Genomic DNA, 13,885 nt, shown 5'->3' on the forward strand with positions numbered 1-13,885 from the left:
GTCCACCCAAAGTGAATGCACATTTTTGGACTTCAGTGATCCGTGAGCAAATTAAACTTTGTTTCTTCTCTATTAGTAGATGTTTATGTTTTCCCCTAGTTAAGACCAGACTGAACTTTTTTTCCATGTGAAATAATTAGAGCAGACAGTCGCAAATGGCTCCATAACTTTTTAACATGAAATTATTGTTCTTTTGCAAGCTGTTCCTTTGTGGTGGAGGACAGTCATCTGCTTCCTTGTGGGTATGCTCAACTGCCAAGGTGTTGCAGGCTGTGTTTGCCCAGGCTCTGCAGATGCACAAAATGACCCTTCTTTGTCCACAAAGGAACTTCTTCAGTCTGTTCAAAGCTTCCACTGCAGCAGGTGGTTATTTTGGCGCTGCTGCACCTAACGAATACCATGACAGATATTTATTTGCACAAAGTAACACATTTCCTCTCTAAAACTTGGTTTTCTGCATCTTCAAAGGTTCCAGGGCTCTTTATTTAGTTCTCTCCCTGTCAGTCATGTCTCTTCTTCGTTTGACAGAGGTAAAAAGTTGGATATCCCTTTTGGGAATGCAAGGAGCCATTAGACTACATCTGGGAAAGCACTGGAGTTCAGGCACATCAGGTGCCCGGTGATTCTGTGGTTGACTAACCCAAGCACCAGAGTCGTGTCCTTGGCTGACGACAGATGCGCTTCTGTTGCTCACTTTCGTGACACATCCTCTACAGTACCTGCCACAGGTAGGTGTGGCTTTTGTGTTACATATAACATGCTGTGAAACCACACCAGCGGCATGTCCTACCTTCCCAGTGTTTTCTTTCACACCTGCGTTATTGATTATTTAAGGTAGCTTTTGTGCAGAATACTGTTTATAACAAATATGAAGAGTTTTGTCTATACTAGTGTCATGACTGATTGACATCATAGGAAGGTTAGGTCCCAAAAATTTAGATTATAGTTTGCAAAGATGGATCTAACTTTGATTGTTCCCATTTTTGATAACAAAAACCTGGTTTTTAAGAACCATTGAATCGTCTCAGCTTCTATTGATTTTGTTTTGATTTCAGAGACACAGAAGAATCAGACTCGGAAAAATTGGACACTCAAAGTTAGAGAGCTTTGGGGGGTTTTTAAGTGCTCTTACATAAATAGCTCACTTTAAGTCAATTTCTGGTAAGGGAATAGGACTCATGTCTTTCAACTGATTTCATCATAAGCTAATCATCACCTAATAGTGGCTTGTTTTGAGAAAGTCGTAACCTTCCTTTTTTTTTTATGAAGTCTTTGAAAGACAAATGCAGCCCAGCTTTCTATTTCAGACTATTAAAGGAAGTGAATAATTTGTAAAACTCTGCTGAGAAGAAGACTGGAAATAATACCAAAAAAGGTTAGAGGTCTGTTGTGTAAAATGGTAACACAGCTTCTCCTTCTGTATCATATTGGTCTCGTCTGCCACAAAATATATCTGAAATACAATGAGATCCAGAGAGGTGGAACAAAATGTTATGGAGTCAGAAAGCAATTTCCATATGAGCAAATGAGAGGTAGTAAGATGACTCAGTTTCTAGAGAAGAAGAAGCTTAAGAAAAAATATGCAATCAGTATATGCAGTTAATTCGCAATGTACTTGAATTTACCAGGCTTTGTTTTCATCTGACTAGCTCAACTTTAGAACCAGATTAATGTTATTAATGTTAGTTTTAGAAACTTTTTATATTGGATATTTAAAGATCCATCTAGCACAGCATTAGAATTAGATTGTATCCACCAAGTTAGGTGGCAAGCCACGAATGTTTACTGGTACAAGTTTGTTCTCCAGTGTTATATGGAATTTGTCTTTCAGTGTCTTCTCAACCTCTTCATCTGTGAGAGTTGTGATCTGCACCAGGTCCTCATCCTCCCTGTAGTTATACTTTATCTCAGTGAAGGTCCATCCAACCAAGGCATAAAGCCCTTCAGTGGTCTGGAGAGTGCAGATTGACTTCTTCTGAAGTATGGTATCTGGAGACACTTGTAGGTACATGTTTAGCTCCTGAAAGTCATTTATATGTCGTGGCTCCAGAGTGAATGTATATATTTTTCTGATATTCCCCGGTTCTGGAGTATCAGTCAAAGGGACACTCTGCTCGGGAATATAATGCTTCCTTTTGACTTTCTCAAAGTACCAGGTGCCGTTGTCTTCCATGAAGCGGAAGATGCCAGGGATCTGGGGTTGATCCTTCCCAGAAATCAACATCAGTGGCTGCCACGCTTGGTAGGCACCGCCAAAACCAGCATCTACTATGTAGGAATTTCCCTGGATCACCACCTTCAGTAGGATATGATTTAGCTCAGCACAGTATACCCTCTCTGCTGGTTCATAACTATTTCCTCCAAGAAGACAGACATCATACCCTAATTCTTGCAAGGCCCAAAATAAAAGGTGGTTGCTTTCCAGGCACCATCCACCACGGTTCTTTCTCACAATCTTATCGTAGGTAGATTGTAAATCCAGTTCGATGGTCTCCCCGCAATGCATGCTGAGGTTTTCAAAAGGAATTGCCCGGATGTGATGCTGGAAGACGACTGTTAAGGTTTGCAAGTCTGCATCCTGATGGGACTCATTATAAGAAATTCTTGCGAAATACTCTTGAATGTTCATTTTGCCTGTGTGAGCAGAAAAATAGCCAGTTACTGTTGTGCAGCTGTCAAGGGGTTCACTCTTATTTCTGTAGCACAGGTTAACAAGTCTGCAAATGCAGCCTGGGCTGTTTTACTGAGGATTTGAAAGGATCCTGTGCCCTTGACGGGAGATGAATGCAGGCTAGACCTGCCTGTGTCATCTGTATTCCCTGAAAAAGAGACGAGCATAGGAGCAGGTGACAATGACTCTTTCTCTCTCTCAGATGTTGCCTTCAGCCCAGGTGGATGTCTTTGCTATGGGAAGACACGGCGCATGGCACCCCAGCCCTGGCGGAAGGTCCCACGTGACAAAAAATTTATACAACTGGCAAACAGCAGGTTTGCAGAAAAGCTGCTAGACCATACCGGCGTGAAAGCCACAGCAATTTCTTGCTGTTTCTGTTACTGGAACAGGTAAGCAATTCTTTATTTATCCCACAGGTATAAACTGTGGTTAACTGGAAGGTTTTACATTCATGGCTTCAGCTAGCTGGGATTAACATCTCGGTGTGTCACCTTTGCAGACAAGCTGCTGTGTGAAGTAGATTGTTGTTTCCTTAATCTCTTCAGTTTCCCCGTGGAGTTCAGACAGAGCTTTGACCCTGGCTGTTGAAAGGAAGGAACTGTTAATTTTTCTAACCTCAGGGTCAGAGGAATTGATAGTTACTAAGAATACATTCAAGGCATATTCATCAGCTTTTGGTTTCTTTTACCATCTTTTACAAACCAAAGGCCTTAGTTTCATCTCAAATTCTTGGGTGTATTTTGTGTCCTCATGTCTCTGATCCCCTCTCCTTTCATTAGCAGAAAGAGAATGTCATTGGTACTGGCTGCGTGACCAAGATGCAAAAGGTTCCCTATAACGCTTCTAATCCCCTGACTCATCTGGTATCTGCAAGGATTTCTTTTGCCTTTAGTTTAGATTTAATTTGGCTTTTTTCCATGCGAGGATGTTTGTTTTCCAGAACGATTCACAATCTGCTAAGGACTGTATTAATTTCCAAAAGGTCTGAGGATTTCTTGCTCTTTGAAATCAGTCGCATGTTCCCTGGGAGGATTTTCCAAAAATCACTTGATGTAGATGAGATGGGAGGGATTACCTTCCAGCCACTGTTCTCAGCTTTGGTCCAGCTGCTCCCTAAGGAGTGACCAGCGGTTTGACCCAATGTCCATGCCAGCGAGTGCTGGGACCTTTTGAAAATCCCACCTCAAATACGCAGGTGGAAATACCCTCGCTCTGGCAGGTGAGCACATCAGATGACCTAATCTCTAGTTTTAACCCCAATTTTTCTGCCAGCAGCACAACTCCATTGGCTTAGTTGTATTGCCCCTGATCTGCACTGGTACCAGGATTCAGACTGGCTGATGCAAAAACACAGGAAAATGGAATAAAATAGAGACTAACCCAATAAGGGAATAAGAAACAAACATTTTCGCTTCAAAAGGACCCAGAGAGGCTACCTGAAAAATAAGTAATGTGTCTTTGATACTGCATTTTATGGGTTTTTTCCATCCCTTTTTTAGGACAGGGGCACTTATCTCTGGCAGGATCTCCTTGGAAACGCTGGTTGGAGAAAGCCATTCCCTTCCTAACAGACAGCTCATGTGTGTACGCTGAGAAGCTCATCCTGTGGTTCTCTGCCTCATTTTTCTTTCTGTTCCCACTTTTAGCCATTTTGCATAGCCAGACAGAAACATCTTTTTCCTGTGATGGCATCAAGCTGAACCTCTGTGCCCAGGAGGGACCCAAACGAGTCTATTAGCCTGCTGGGTCTGATAAGCTTGAAATTTTATAGAATCAGAGAATGGTTAGGGTTGGAAGGGACCTTAAAGATCACCTCGTTCCAACCCCCTGCCGTGGGCAGGGACACCTCCCACTAGCCCAGGTTGCTCAATTTGCTGCAAGCAGGCTGGGGCTGCACAAGAAATTGGGAGGGGACACAGCTGGGACAGCTGACCCCAAAAGGGATGTTCCACACCATATGGCACCATGCTCAGCAATATAAACCTGGATGAAGAAGAAAGAAGGGAGAGTTGTTCAGAGTGATGGTGTTTGTCTTCCAAAGTAACCAAAACAGAGCCCCATACAAGCTACTATGAGGAAAATTAACTGTATCCCAGCCAAAACCAGCACACCCATCAAGACCCTCCATGGGGTGTTGGCAATGAGACTTTGAAAAACTATATTATAGGAAATTTGCAGGCTGTGCCTCAGTTTCCCCAGCTGTCCCTTCTCTGTCCTCACCAGTGTACAGTCTGTATCATACAGCCAGCCTTGTGGTGGCTGACAGAATGGGCTCTGATCTCAGCGAACACTTCGAGAGGTTGAACAAAGCTGCAGTACAAAATCCCTGGCATTAGGGAGCGTTCATGTAAACCAGTTTACTCCCTCACCATCCCGTAAGCAGCTTGTCTTCTTGGCCCAACCGTTCCCAGCGAGCTAGCGAGGGGCTGCAGCAGGGAGCAAGTCCCCCCACCAGGGGACACTTTGCCTTCCAGAACCAGGTTGCCAAATACCGTAAGCCTCAGGCCAGGTCTCAGCCTTGTTCACTTTTGCTCCCGCAACAGCTGAGCCTCGTTCTGCATTTCTACACTTTCTCAGGAGCAGGTGGGTAGCGAGATTCAGGCGTTCGTTCCACCTGTCTGCAAGCGTCCCTGGGGATCACCGTGTCCTTTCATAATTAGGCTGAATATTAGGAATAGTTCTTCTCTGCTAAAATTCACGTGAGGCTTCCACAGCTGGATCCTCTTGCACGTGCCTATACCATTTGTTTGATTTTAAGCTACTCTGCGAGTCAGTAGCTGGGTTTTTCATACACCCTGGCTCAGCATAAATGGGTCAGTTTAAGTTTTGAGCACTTGATCTTTGTACTCAGACAGTGTCCTTGCACACGCATGCTGCCTGCCCCGGGGTTGCTGTGATTTATACGTCGCTAATATGCCGACAGTGCAAAGCAGGAGGAATGCAGCCCCATGGGGTGGGCTTTTCCAGACGGACTGACCCACAGCCGCAGGATGAAGTTAAAGATCAGACACTCGAACACTTACCTCTCTGGCCAGCAAGCTCAGGCTTTCCACCCCGCTTTGCTCCAAAGTTCCCAGGAAGAGTTGTAGTGGGAATGGCTGCTCTTAAAGGGCCAGGCTGCCTGTGCTGCCTTGCAGGGGCGGCGTTATCCTCCAGCAGAACAGGAAAAGAGGGGAGAGTGTTTTTTTCTTTTATAATATTTTGTATTCTGATGGTTTTATTGGTTTATTTGTATTGGAATATGCATAGAAAGCCTTGTCATGCCATTCATTGTGTTAGGTGCTGTACAAGGAGCCTGAAAATGATAAAATCTTCAAATTACATACAATATTGAGTAGATTTAAGCCTCCTACATTACTGATTGAGAACTGAAGCCAGCCAGGAATGTAAAGGAAAAATACAGTATGGGGAGTGCAAGCAGCTTGTACGAGTGGTTGTAACCCCGTCCCCAACCCCGCGGGTCACCCAGCTGCTTCGGTCTCTGGGGCACCTTGGTGGCTGCACCCATGCTGAAGCAGTAAAGCAATAGTGCAACTTCTGACCCGGATTTTCCATTGCTGACACTCATGTGGCCTGGATCTCTGTAGGAAGCGACTTACGATGGAGAGATAGCAATCCAAGCCGAGAAGTCACTGATGTATTGGTGGGGGGTGGCAACTGTTGAATTAATCACACCGCACCGAGCTATCCTTCATGGCTGATACCAGACCCTCAAAGCAACAAGGTCAGATTTGCAAAGTCACTTAGCTCTCTAAATCCCCCTGGGTTCAAAGAGAAGCCCTGTCCTTTGACAGTGAGGATGCTGTTCCCGGAGAGCACTGCGCTCCCCACGCCTGCTGCGCCTTTAAGGGTTTGCCTCCAAAGTTAGTGATAAGGAAAGAGCAAACTAGTGCAAGCTGAGACGAAGAGCCTCTTCCCCCCCCGCCTTCCAGCAGAGCTTCATTCAATTACTTTGCAATAAAATCTGCTTCTGTGGGTGTGCGGAGCCGGAGGGCCAGGAGCGCTGAGCTGTGCGCCGAGCAGGCAGCAGCCAGATCGGCCGGTGAGACACGCGCTCAAGGAGATGAGTCAGCTGAAAGGAAAGAGGTTTCTCCTCTTCTTGTTTGTCCTTCATGTGCTGAACCTCTGGGGCAATGGATATAACACCCTACGCTTCCCCTGAGCCTCCGAAACAGCCCAAAGCATGATAAACACCCAGGCGCAGGGGAAGGAACCACCACAGCCCTTTCTAGGTGTTTCCCATGTGTGTGCCCACAAATGATGGAGCTTCTTGGCTCTGCCATGGACCTTCTCCTGCCCCACACCTCCACAAGACCTGGCCAGGTTTTTAACCTCCATCCCGATGCTCTGCCGTGGCTGCTGCAGGGACAAACCCACCAGGTTTGTGCAGCCTTCCACTAACATGGGCACCAAAGAAGGATCCCAGATCCTGGGACAGTGTCTTCTGACCATCTGCATTGCAAGCTGCTGGTCGACGCTATAAGAAGCCCCTTTTTTCTTCTGCAATCCACTACAGGGTCAGGCATTGACATTTCATTTCCCCATAGGATGGGGGAGCCTCATGCGCTATAAGGGACTATTGCACGTATGCAGCCAAGCACATATGGAGGTGTTTGGGAAGCCAGAGATTTGAGGAACTCACTATGTCTCTATGAAATATGTTGTGACCGTGCAGAATAGCTTTTACTAACTATAAATTTTTAGTTATATAAAGCTGCACATATTGCACAGCAAATAAAAAAGGGGGTCAGTGAGTTATTGTATTTTTAAAAGCTTTAGCTGCAAAATATTAGCGCATACAAATAATCAGGACAACTTCGGTGATTAATGGATTTTTTTTACTTTAGGGATGCACGTAATTTGAGGAAAAACAACTGAATAGTTCTACTTCACAATTCATTATTTTTTTATTCAATTGTAATTCACTTATATAATTTACTTAATTATAAGTGCATAGTTGTAATGCTTCCACGATTTGTACATAAAGGAACATCAAGCATCTTCTCAAAGGGCAAACTGATTACATTTGAGTAATATCTCATACTTAAAATCTTAGCCTTTAGGTATCTGTTTAAGATTCATCGTTTCTCCTTATATCAATATAATTAGTACCACTGCAAACACATCCTCAGTAGAACAGGTATGTTTCAGAAAAATAATTCTGCACGTGTTTGAGTTCAGCCACGATAATTAATGTGTGATAACACTCAGAGTAGAGTCTTAACGCGAGGAGCATGTATTCCCAGCAGTCCGCTGCTGGGTGGTAGCAGACAAAATGCATGGGCGATGCTTTCACTTCAAAGAAATACGGCTTTTTGGTTATGTCACTGAGAGAACAGGAGTCATGTAAAGTCTGAAACAAGACAGAATTGTCCACTAATATTTCTCATCATCAGTTTTAGGCCATAAGTAGCCCTTTTGTAAGTATTCACATGGTGTGGGACTGCCCGACTGCTGCGGGAGAGGGTGTTGTGAATGCCAGACCAGAAAGGATGGGCTTATGGCTTGACTGTAGCAAACTCAGCATTGGATGTCTTTGTTTTTCTGGCTATTAAATTCCAAAAATAATATGGTTTTCATCTGAGAGGTGGGTATGATTTTCCCCAGGTGGCAGTGCAAAGTAATAAAGCAAGAGACATACAGCTCCATCGCTCTGCCCCGCTACGCTGGATGTATTTGGAAAAGCTTTTAAGAGATGAAAGGAGTGGAGAATGGGCAGAGTCTGCTTCCAGCTAGGCATAAACAGGAGGGCAGTGATGTGATTGTGCTAGGAAGACATTATTTGTACCCAAACCAAAGGGAGATGCAGGAGTAGTTGTGAAAAATCAATTTCTTTTCCAGATTCATGCTAATATGTTGTGCATTACACTGGTGTAGACAGAAAGAGAAAGCTTAACTTTTAGATGCTTGTCAGAAATAGGGGGAAGGACTGCATGTAATGCCACTGGATTGAATTATAATTCATGCAGCAAGTTAAAACATAGACGAACTACCCATATTGATGGGTACAAATTTATTTTCTAGCGTTATATTGAATTTCTCTTTCAGTGTTTTCTCCATTTCTTCATCTGCAAGCATCCTGATTTCCACCAGATCTGTATTATCCTTATAATTGTAAGTCATCTCGGTGAGTTTCCACCCCACCAGCGTCCGGATGCCAGTGGTGGTCTGCAGGCTGCAGAAGGACTTTGTCATAAACAGCGTGTCCGGCAAGGTCTGCAGGCGGGTGTTGCAGCCTCTGAACTCTTCGATGTCTCGTGGCTGAAGGGTGAAGAGATAAATCTGCCGGCAAGCTTCTTTTTCCACATTGTGGGAAGTGGAGATGCTTTGGTCGGGAACCCACTGCTTCCTTTTCACCTTCTCCAGGTGCCAGGCCCCGCTCTCCTCCAGGAAGCGAAAGACCCCAGGAGTCTGCGGCTGGTCTTTCCCCGAAACCAGCTCCATGGGCTGCCACATCTGGTAAGCCATCCCAAAGCCGCCGTCCACAATGTAGGATTTGTCCCCAAGCACCACTTTCAGCAGCAGATGATCCATTTCATCTGCATAGGCGTCACGCTCCGGGACGTAAACTCTTGCTCCCAGAAGGGTGATGTCGTAGCCGAGGGTTTTCAGAACCCAGGACAACAGGTTGTTGTTTTCCATGCACCAGCCCCCACGTTTCTTCCTCACTATCTTGTTGTAAGTCGCTTCCAGGTCCAGCTCGATCCTTTCCCCACAGTGGATGCTGAGGTTTTCAAAAGGGACCGCTCGGATGTGGTGCTGGAATATATCTGTCAAGGTAGCCAGGTCCAGCTTGCTGTAGGAGCCCTGGTAAGAAATTCTGGCGAAATACTCCTTGATGTCCATGCTGCCTCTGAGAGGAGGGTGAAAAAAAAAAAAGATAATAGGTTGTGTCAGAAGTGACAGGAAGATCTTCCCCATCCCTTGTAACGGGCGCTCATCAGTATGGGCAGCCTGCTCGGAAGAGGAGCGGGGTTTGACTAATGGCCCCATCAAAGGCAGCTGAGTGTGAGTATTAGTGCTGAGGGAAGCCAATGGGACACTGCTGATGAGCACAAATGTTATTTTTAATTGTTTCTTTTACAGCTGTGATGAGAGGCTCCAGCTGTGCTAAGCACATTTCAGCAGAGAGTTCCTGCCCAGCAAAGCTACAAATCTCCGTAGGAAGGAACAAAAACAGTAGCAGCAATGTTTCCCTCCTGGAAATTACAGAAGCTGAGACTCTCCGGATCTGAGCTGCTTTACTTGCGGTTTGACTCAGCGAAGCAGAAGCAGAAAACAAACCCTCCCACTCTTGCAGAGCAGTCCAGAGCCTCCCCTGCAACCAAATGTGAAATAAATCTGCCCTGCGGTGGTATTTCCGTCGTTATTCAGGCAGCCTGGCACAAGCTGGTCTCACCTGCTCCCGCTCTCTGTGCTGGTGGCAGCAGACATGACCTGGAGCACAGAAGGGTTTTTTTAGGGCAGAAAAGGCCATGGGGGAGGATTTTTCCTACATCTGCTGTGATCCACCTCCCCACAGCACAGATTAGCCCCCCGGCTCTGCTAATCACAGCCCTACACCAGCAGCAGGAGGAAACCAAGGTTTGGGCCAAAACTACAAGTTTTCAGGGGCTTCACAATTTCTGACATCATTTTTAGGATGCAGTTGCTCTTGCAGCTCATAGTCTCCCCAGCACTGGGTGGCTGCCCGTGGGTACAGGACCAGGCATCGCCCTCCCCAGCCCAGCCACAGCAGAAAGGCTCCTGGGAGCGTTTCACCAGCACGGGGGTGGAAAGCAGCTCCAGCCCTCCCTGGCCTTGATGGCAAGGAAACAAGAAAGGGATTTTGATGTAGCCAAATATTTTAGTTATTTCTCCCCAGGCACTGTGGAATTTCAGACATACCCAAGTACAGAGCGATGTTGTGCAGATTATTGACCCAAGATGTCCCCAAATGTTCCTGAGTAAAATTCTTAAGGTAAAATCATGATAAAAAGTCCAACTGTTCCAACAGGATTCAATTCTCAATCTGACGAAAAAAAATGGCCCACACCAAAGTGTGGGGGAATTTTGGAAAGATGCTTTCAGTTTATAAACAAAGCAAAGAAAATGCAGAATTTCCATTCCATGTAATATCCTGGCAGAAGCAGAGGATGTCCCCGGTTTGGTTACCCCCATTTCCTAACCTTTAGGATAGAAACGTTCCAGAAATCCGTAAGTATTGCCTCGTGGCCATCACCACGTCTCCTACTTCCTGCAAGCAGGACTCAGTGATCCCACATCGGCTTAAGAGCACAAGATAATCATCCTGGGGATTCTCTTTGTTCAGCTTTTGACTCGTTCCCAAGCTTTTCCCCAAAGCCCCAGAACTACAACTCTGGTCATTTTGGAAGATTTGACCGAAACTTAGTTCTTGCTGGGGGAACTTTAAAGCAGCATCACGAGGAATGAGCTATTTCCGCTTTCCTTTTCCTTTTCTTTCACTTTGCCACCGCAGGCAAAACACATACAGTAAGTTTTACTTGAAGGGAAAACATGAGTGTGGGGTTTCTTCTGTCTGTCTGTCCATCTCTTGTGGGTGTTTATAACACTTTTCAACAGTGCTATGTGAAATAAAGCAGATGGCACAAACGTCCGATCTGCTTGGGGCTGGCAGGTGAGTAAATAAACCAGCGGATCTCTTACAGCATCGCACAAGGCGGCTTCTAAGAGCAGCTGAGCACTCCCTGCTCTGCCGTTACACCATTTTCTGCCCTGTTTTGTCTTCAAACACATTGAACTTCCTGGTTAGGGAGTGCTCAGCTACCAAGATTCAGGGTTTAAAAAAAAAAAAATGAAAAAGCTTACCTGGAAAATCAGTTCAGCCACCAGCGTATCTCCAGGGATTGGGGGGGGATGTTTCTAGGCTAAAGCAAGTGGCGTGGCTGGCTGTCCTTTACCTGGCGCCGACAGGGCTCAAGGGCTCTTCAGGGGAATGGCTTTTCCCTCAACTTGCTTTCACCTGCCTCTGTCAGATTACAAGAGCTGGGGGAAAAAAAAAAAAAAAAGGACAAAAAAAAAAAGTAGAAGGGTGGAGCACGAGAGCTGTAGTGACCAAGCTAAACAAACAGCACTGACTCAACGCACAAGCAAAATCTGGTTGTTACTAGAGCAGAGGCTGCTCCGCGTTTTCACTGGCTTTGTGCTTTCTGCAGGAGTGAGCTGGGCTGGGATGAAAAGGGTGTTTTTCTGCTTCAGTAGCTGGCTGGATGCACTTGGGTGATAGATGTATTTTTTTTCCCCATGCATTAGGTTACTATTTGTTTGGAAACATGGGGAAGAAATCTTGCATGTGTCCAATCTCAGAGGGTTTTTTGTGCTGTTTCTGAAAAGCAGCAAGATTTTGGTATTGCACCTGCAAACCCCTTGCCCCAGTCAGCGCAACTTCAGTGCTGCCTTTGCTTAAAGTGCTCTCCATGATTTATGTGCATTTTTTTAATTACAGTAAATTTCCTAGAATGTAAGAAAGCCCTGGGACAGCAGTGTGTCTTCTTTGGTCTTTCTTCTTTGCTGGTGAAGATGCTGTTGGTGAAGTGATGCCTATGGAGTGCTAACACACAGGGAGCTCCGTCCTTTCGGTCTCTTCCATATCGCTTTTGTATCTACAAATTCTGCTTGCATTTTGCCAAGCTGAGCCTTATTAATTCTCTCATATATACAGCTGGATTCTTTCCTGTTAGTTCCCCCAGTCCTTCACATTTAGTATCAACAGCAAGTTTCATTCAAACACTGATTTATTGGAATAATTAGCAGCGGTAATAAATCAGCCCAAGCAGAGATGTCTGTGGTAACTCATTACACAGCTCACTCCCATATCAAAATTTGGCTCTTTATCATCCCATCAGTGGCTGGTGGTTGAACCCTCAAGCGAGAACCGATGCCCAAGCCGAGAGGTGCTGAAGGGAACGGATCACCTGCCCTCAGCGGGCTCCTCTGGGCAGATCCAATTTGGTACAAAGAGACCGTTCATATCCCTGGGTGGATCTTGCTGTACGTAAAATAATCCCTTCTCTTCCCACAGGCTAAGAGCCCCTCCTTTTGATAAAGAGAAGGCAAGGCCGAGCAGACAGACCCACAGTCCTGGTGGGAACCATACCGATGAGAAGCCCGTGGGCTCATTGCTGTGCCGTGTGCGAGCAGACCTGGCCAAGCTCCTTGCCCAGAGTCATTTGGGACCATGGATGGTGCCATAAGTGGACACTTGATGCGCTCCCTCGGGCAAACGTGGGAAGTGGTTGGGGATCTGTTCCAGCTAACTTTGGGGTCCCGTTAAGACACAAGTGTTTTCTAACCAAGTAGGAGCAAACCCCATTTCTCCTGGTACTTTTCAGTACCCAGCTTTTCTCAACTCCTCTCCTTATAAGATAGCTCTGATAGTGAGCATTTTCTTACCATGTCTTTCAAATTCTCATCCCAACTCATTATCTCATGCCATCATTCCTGCCTCACTCTCCCTTTTTCTTCCTACCCTGCACGTTTTGCTCCCAAGCCGTTAAAACCATGAGCTCTCCTTCTCCCCAGGCGTGCCCAAAGCCCTCAGAGGGCAAAGCTCACTCAGTCAGTGCTAAGGGTCCGAAAAAGGCGATCTCGACCCAGGAACCTTGCTGGAGTCTGTTTGCATTTCAGCTCTATGCCAAATCACTGGGGCTAATTTCAGGCGTGGTGGGGCAATAAACTGCAATCGCGGCTGTTGGGTAATGTGGCCGTGACACGTCCCTGCCTGCACCCATCCCCAAAACAGCACAGGGCAAAGCCCAGCTCAGGACGGCTGGGTTGTGGGGACAGTGACCATGGGGTGAAGGTGCAAACGGGAATGTCCTTGGAAAGGATATTACTCTTGCTGCGCCCTTCATACCAAACATTCCAAACCTTGGCAGGAGCTGAAGGTGAGCTTTCTCCAGAAGATCCTCAATGCAATTGCACTTGCTTTTATTTATTTATAAATTTAAACTGCCAACAGCATTTAAATTATTACTGAAATCATGCTCCCATCCTAACTCTCCTGAAAGGCTGCATCAAATATCCCTCCCCATGTTAACAGGGCATTATATGCTCCAATATTTGCCTGGGGAAATAAAAGCACAGGGTGCCCAGTTTGGGGTAATAGCCAAGTGTCTGCCCAGTGTTAAACAGCTCCCCTCTGTAATGACCTCTGTGATGGGCTCTATAACAAAGCAAGGTATATTATAT

General features: G+C 45.8%; 2 protein-coding genes across 2 annotated transcripts; both read right to left on the reverse strand.

The window, feature by feature from the left end:
- Positions 1–1,741: 1,741 nt before the first annotated feature.
- LOC104458470 (arylamine N-acetyltransferase, liver isozyme-like) lies at positions 1,742–2,629 on the reverse strand. The gene has a single exon (XM_010082439.1). The coding sequence runs from the start codon at positions 2,627–2,629 to the stop codon at positions 1,742–1,744; it is 888 nt and encodes a 295-aa protein (XP_010080741.1).
- A 6,018-nt stretch (positions 2,630–8,647) lies between these two features.
- Positions 8,648–9,523, reverse strand: LOC104457553 (arylamine N-acetyltransferase, pineal gland isozyme NAT-3-like). Its single transcript, XM_010082440.1, has one exon. The coding sequence runs from the start codon at positions 9,518–9,520 to the stop codon at positions 8,648–8,650; it is 873 nt and encodes a 290-aa protein (XP_010080742.1). The 5' UTR covers positions 9,521–9,523.
- Between the last annotated feature and the right edge of the window lie 4,362 nt (positions 9,524–13,885).

This window comes from Pterocles gutturalis, unplaced genomic scaffold (assembly GCF_000699245.1).
Source record: "Pterocles gutturalis isolate BGI_N339 unplaced genomic scaffold, ASM69924v1 scaffold32779, whole genome shotgun sequence".
NCBI classification, from domain to species: domain Eukaryota; kingdom Metazoa; phylum Chordata; class Aves; order Pterocliformes; family Pteroclidae; genus Pterocles; species Pterocles gutturalis.

Excerpts from the sequence above, each read along its gene's own strand:
- LOC104458470 (XM_010082439.1), bottom strand. The coding sequence starts at position 2,629 with ATGAACATTCAAGAGTATTTCGCAAGAATTTCTTATAATGAGTCCCAT.
- LOC104457553 (XM_010082440.1), bottom strand. The coding sequence starts at position 9,520 with ATGGACATCAAGGAGTATTTCGCCAGAATTTCTTACCAGGGCTCCTAC.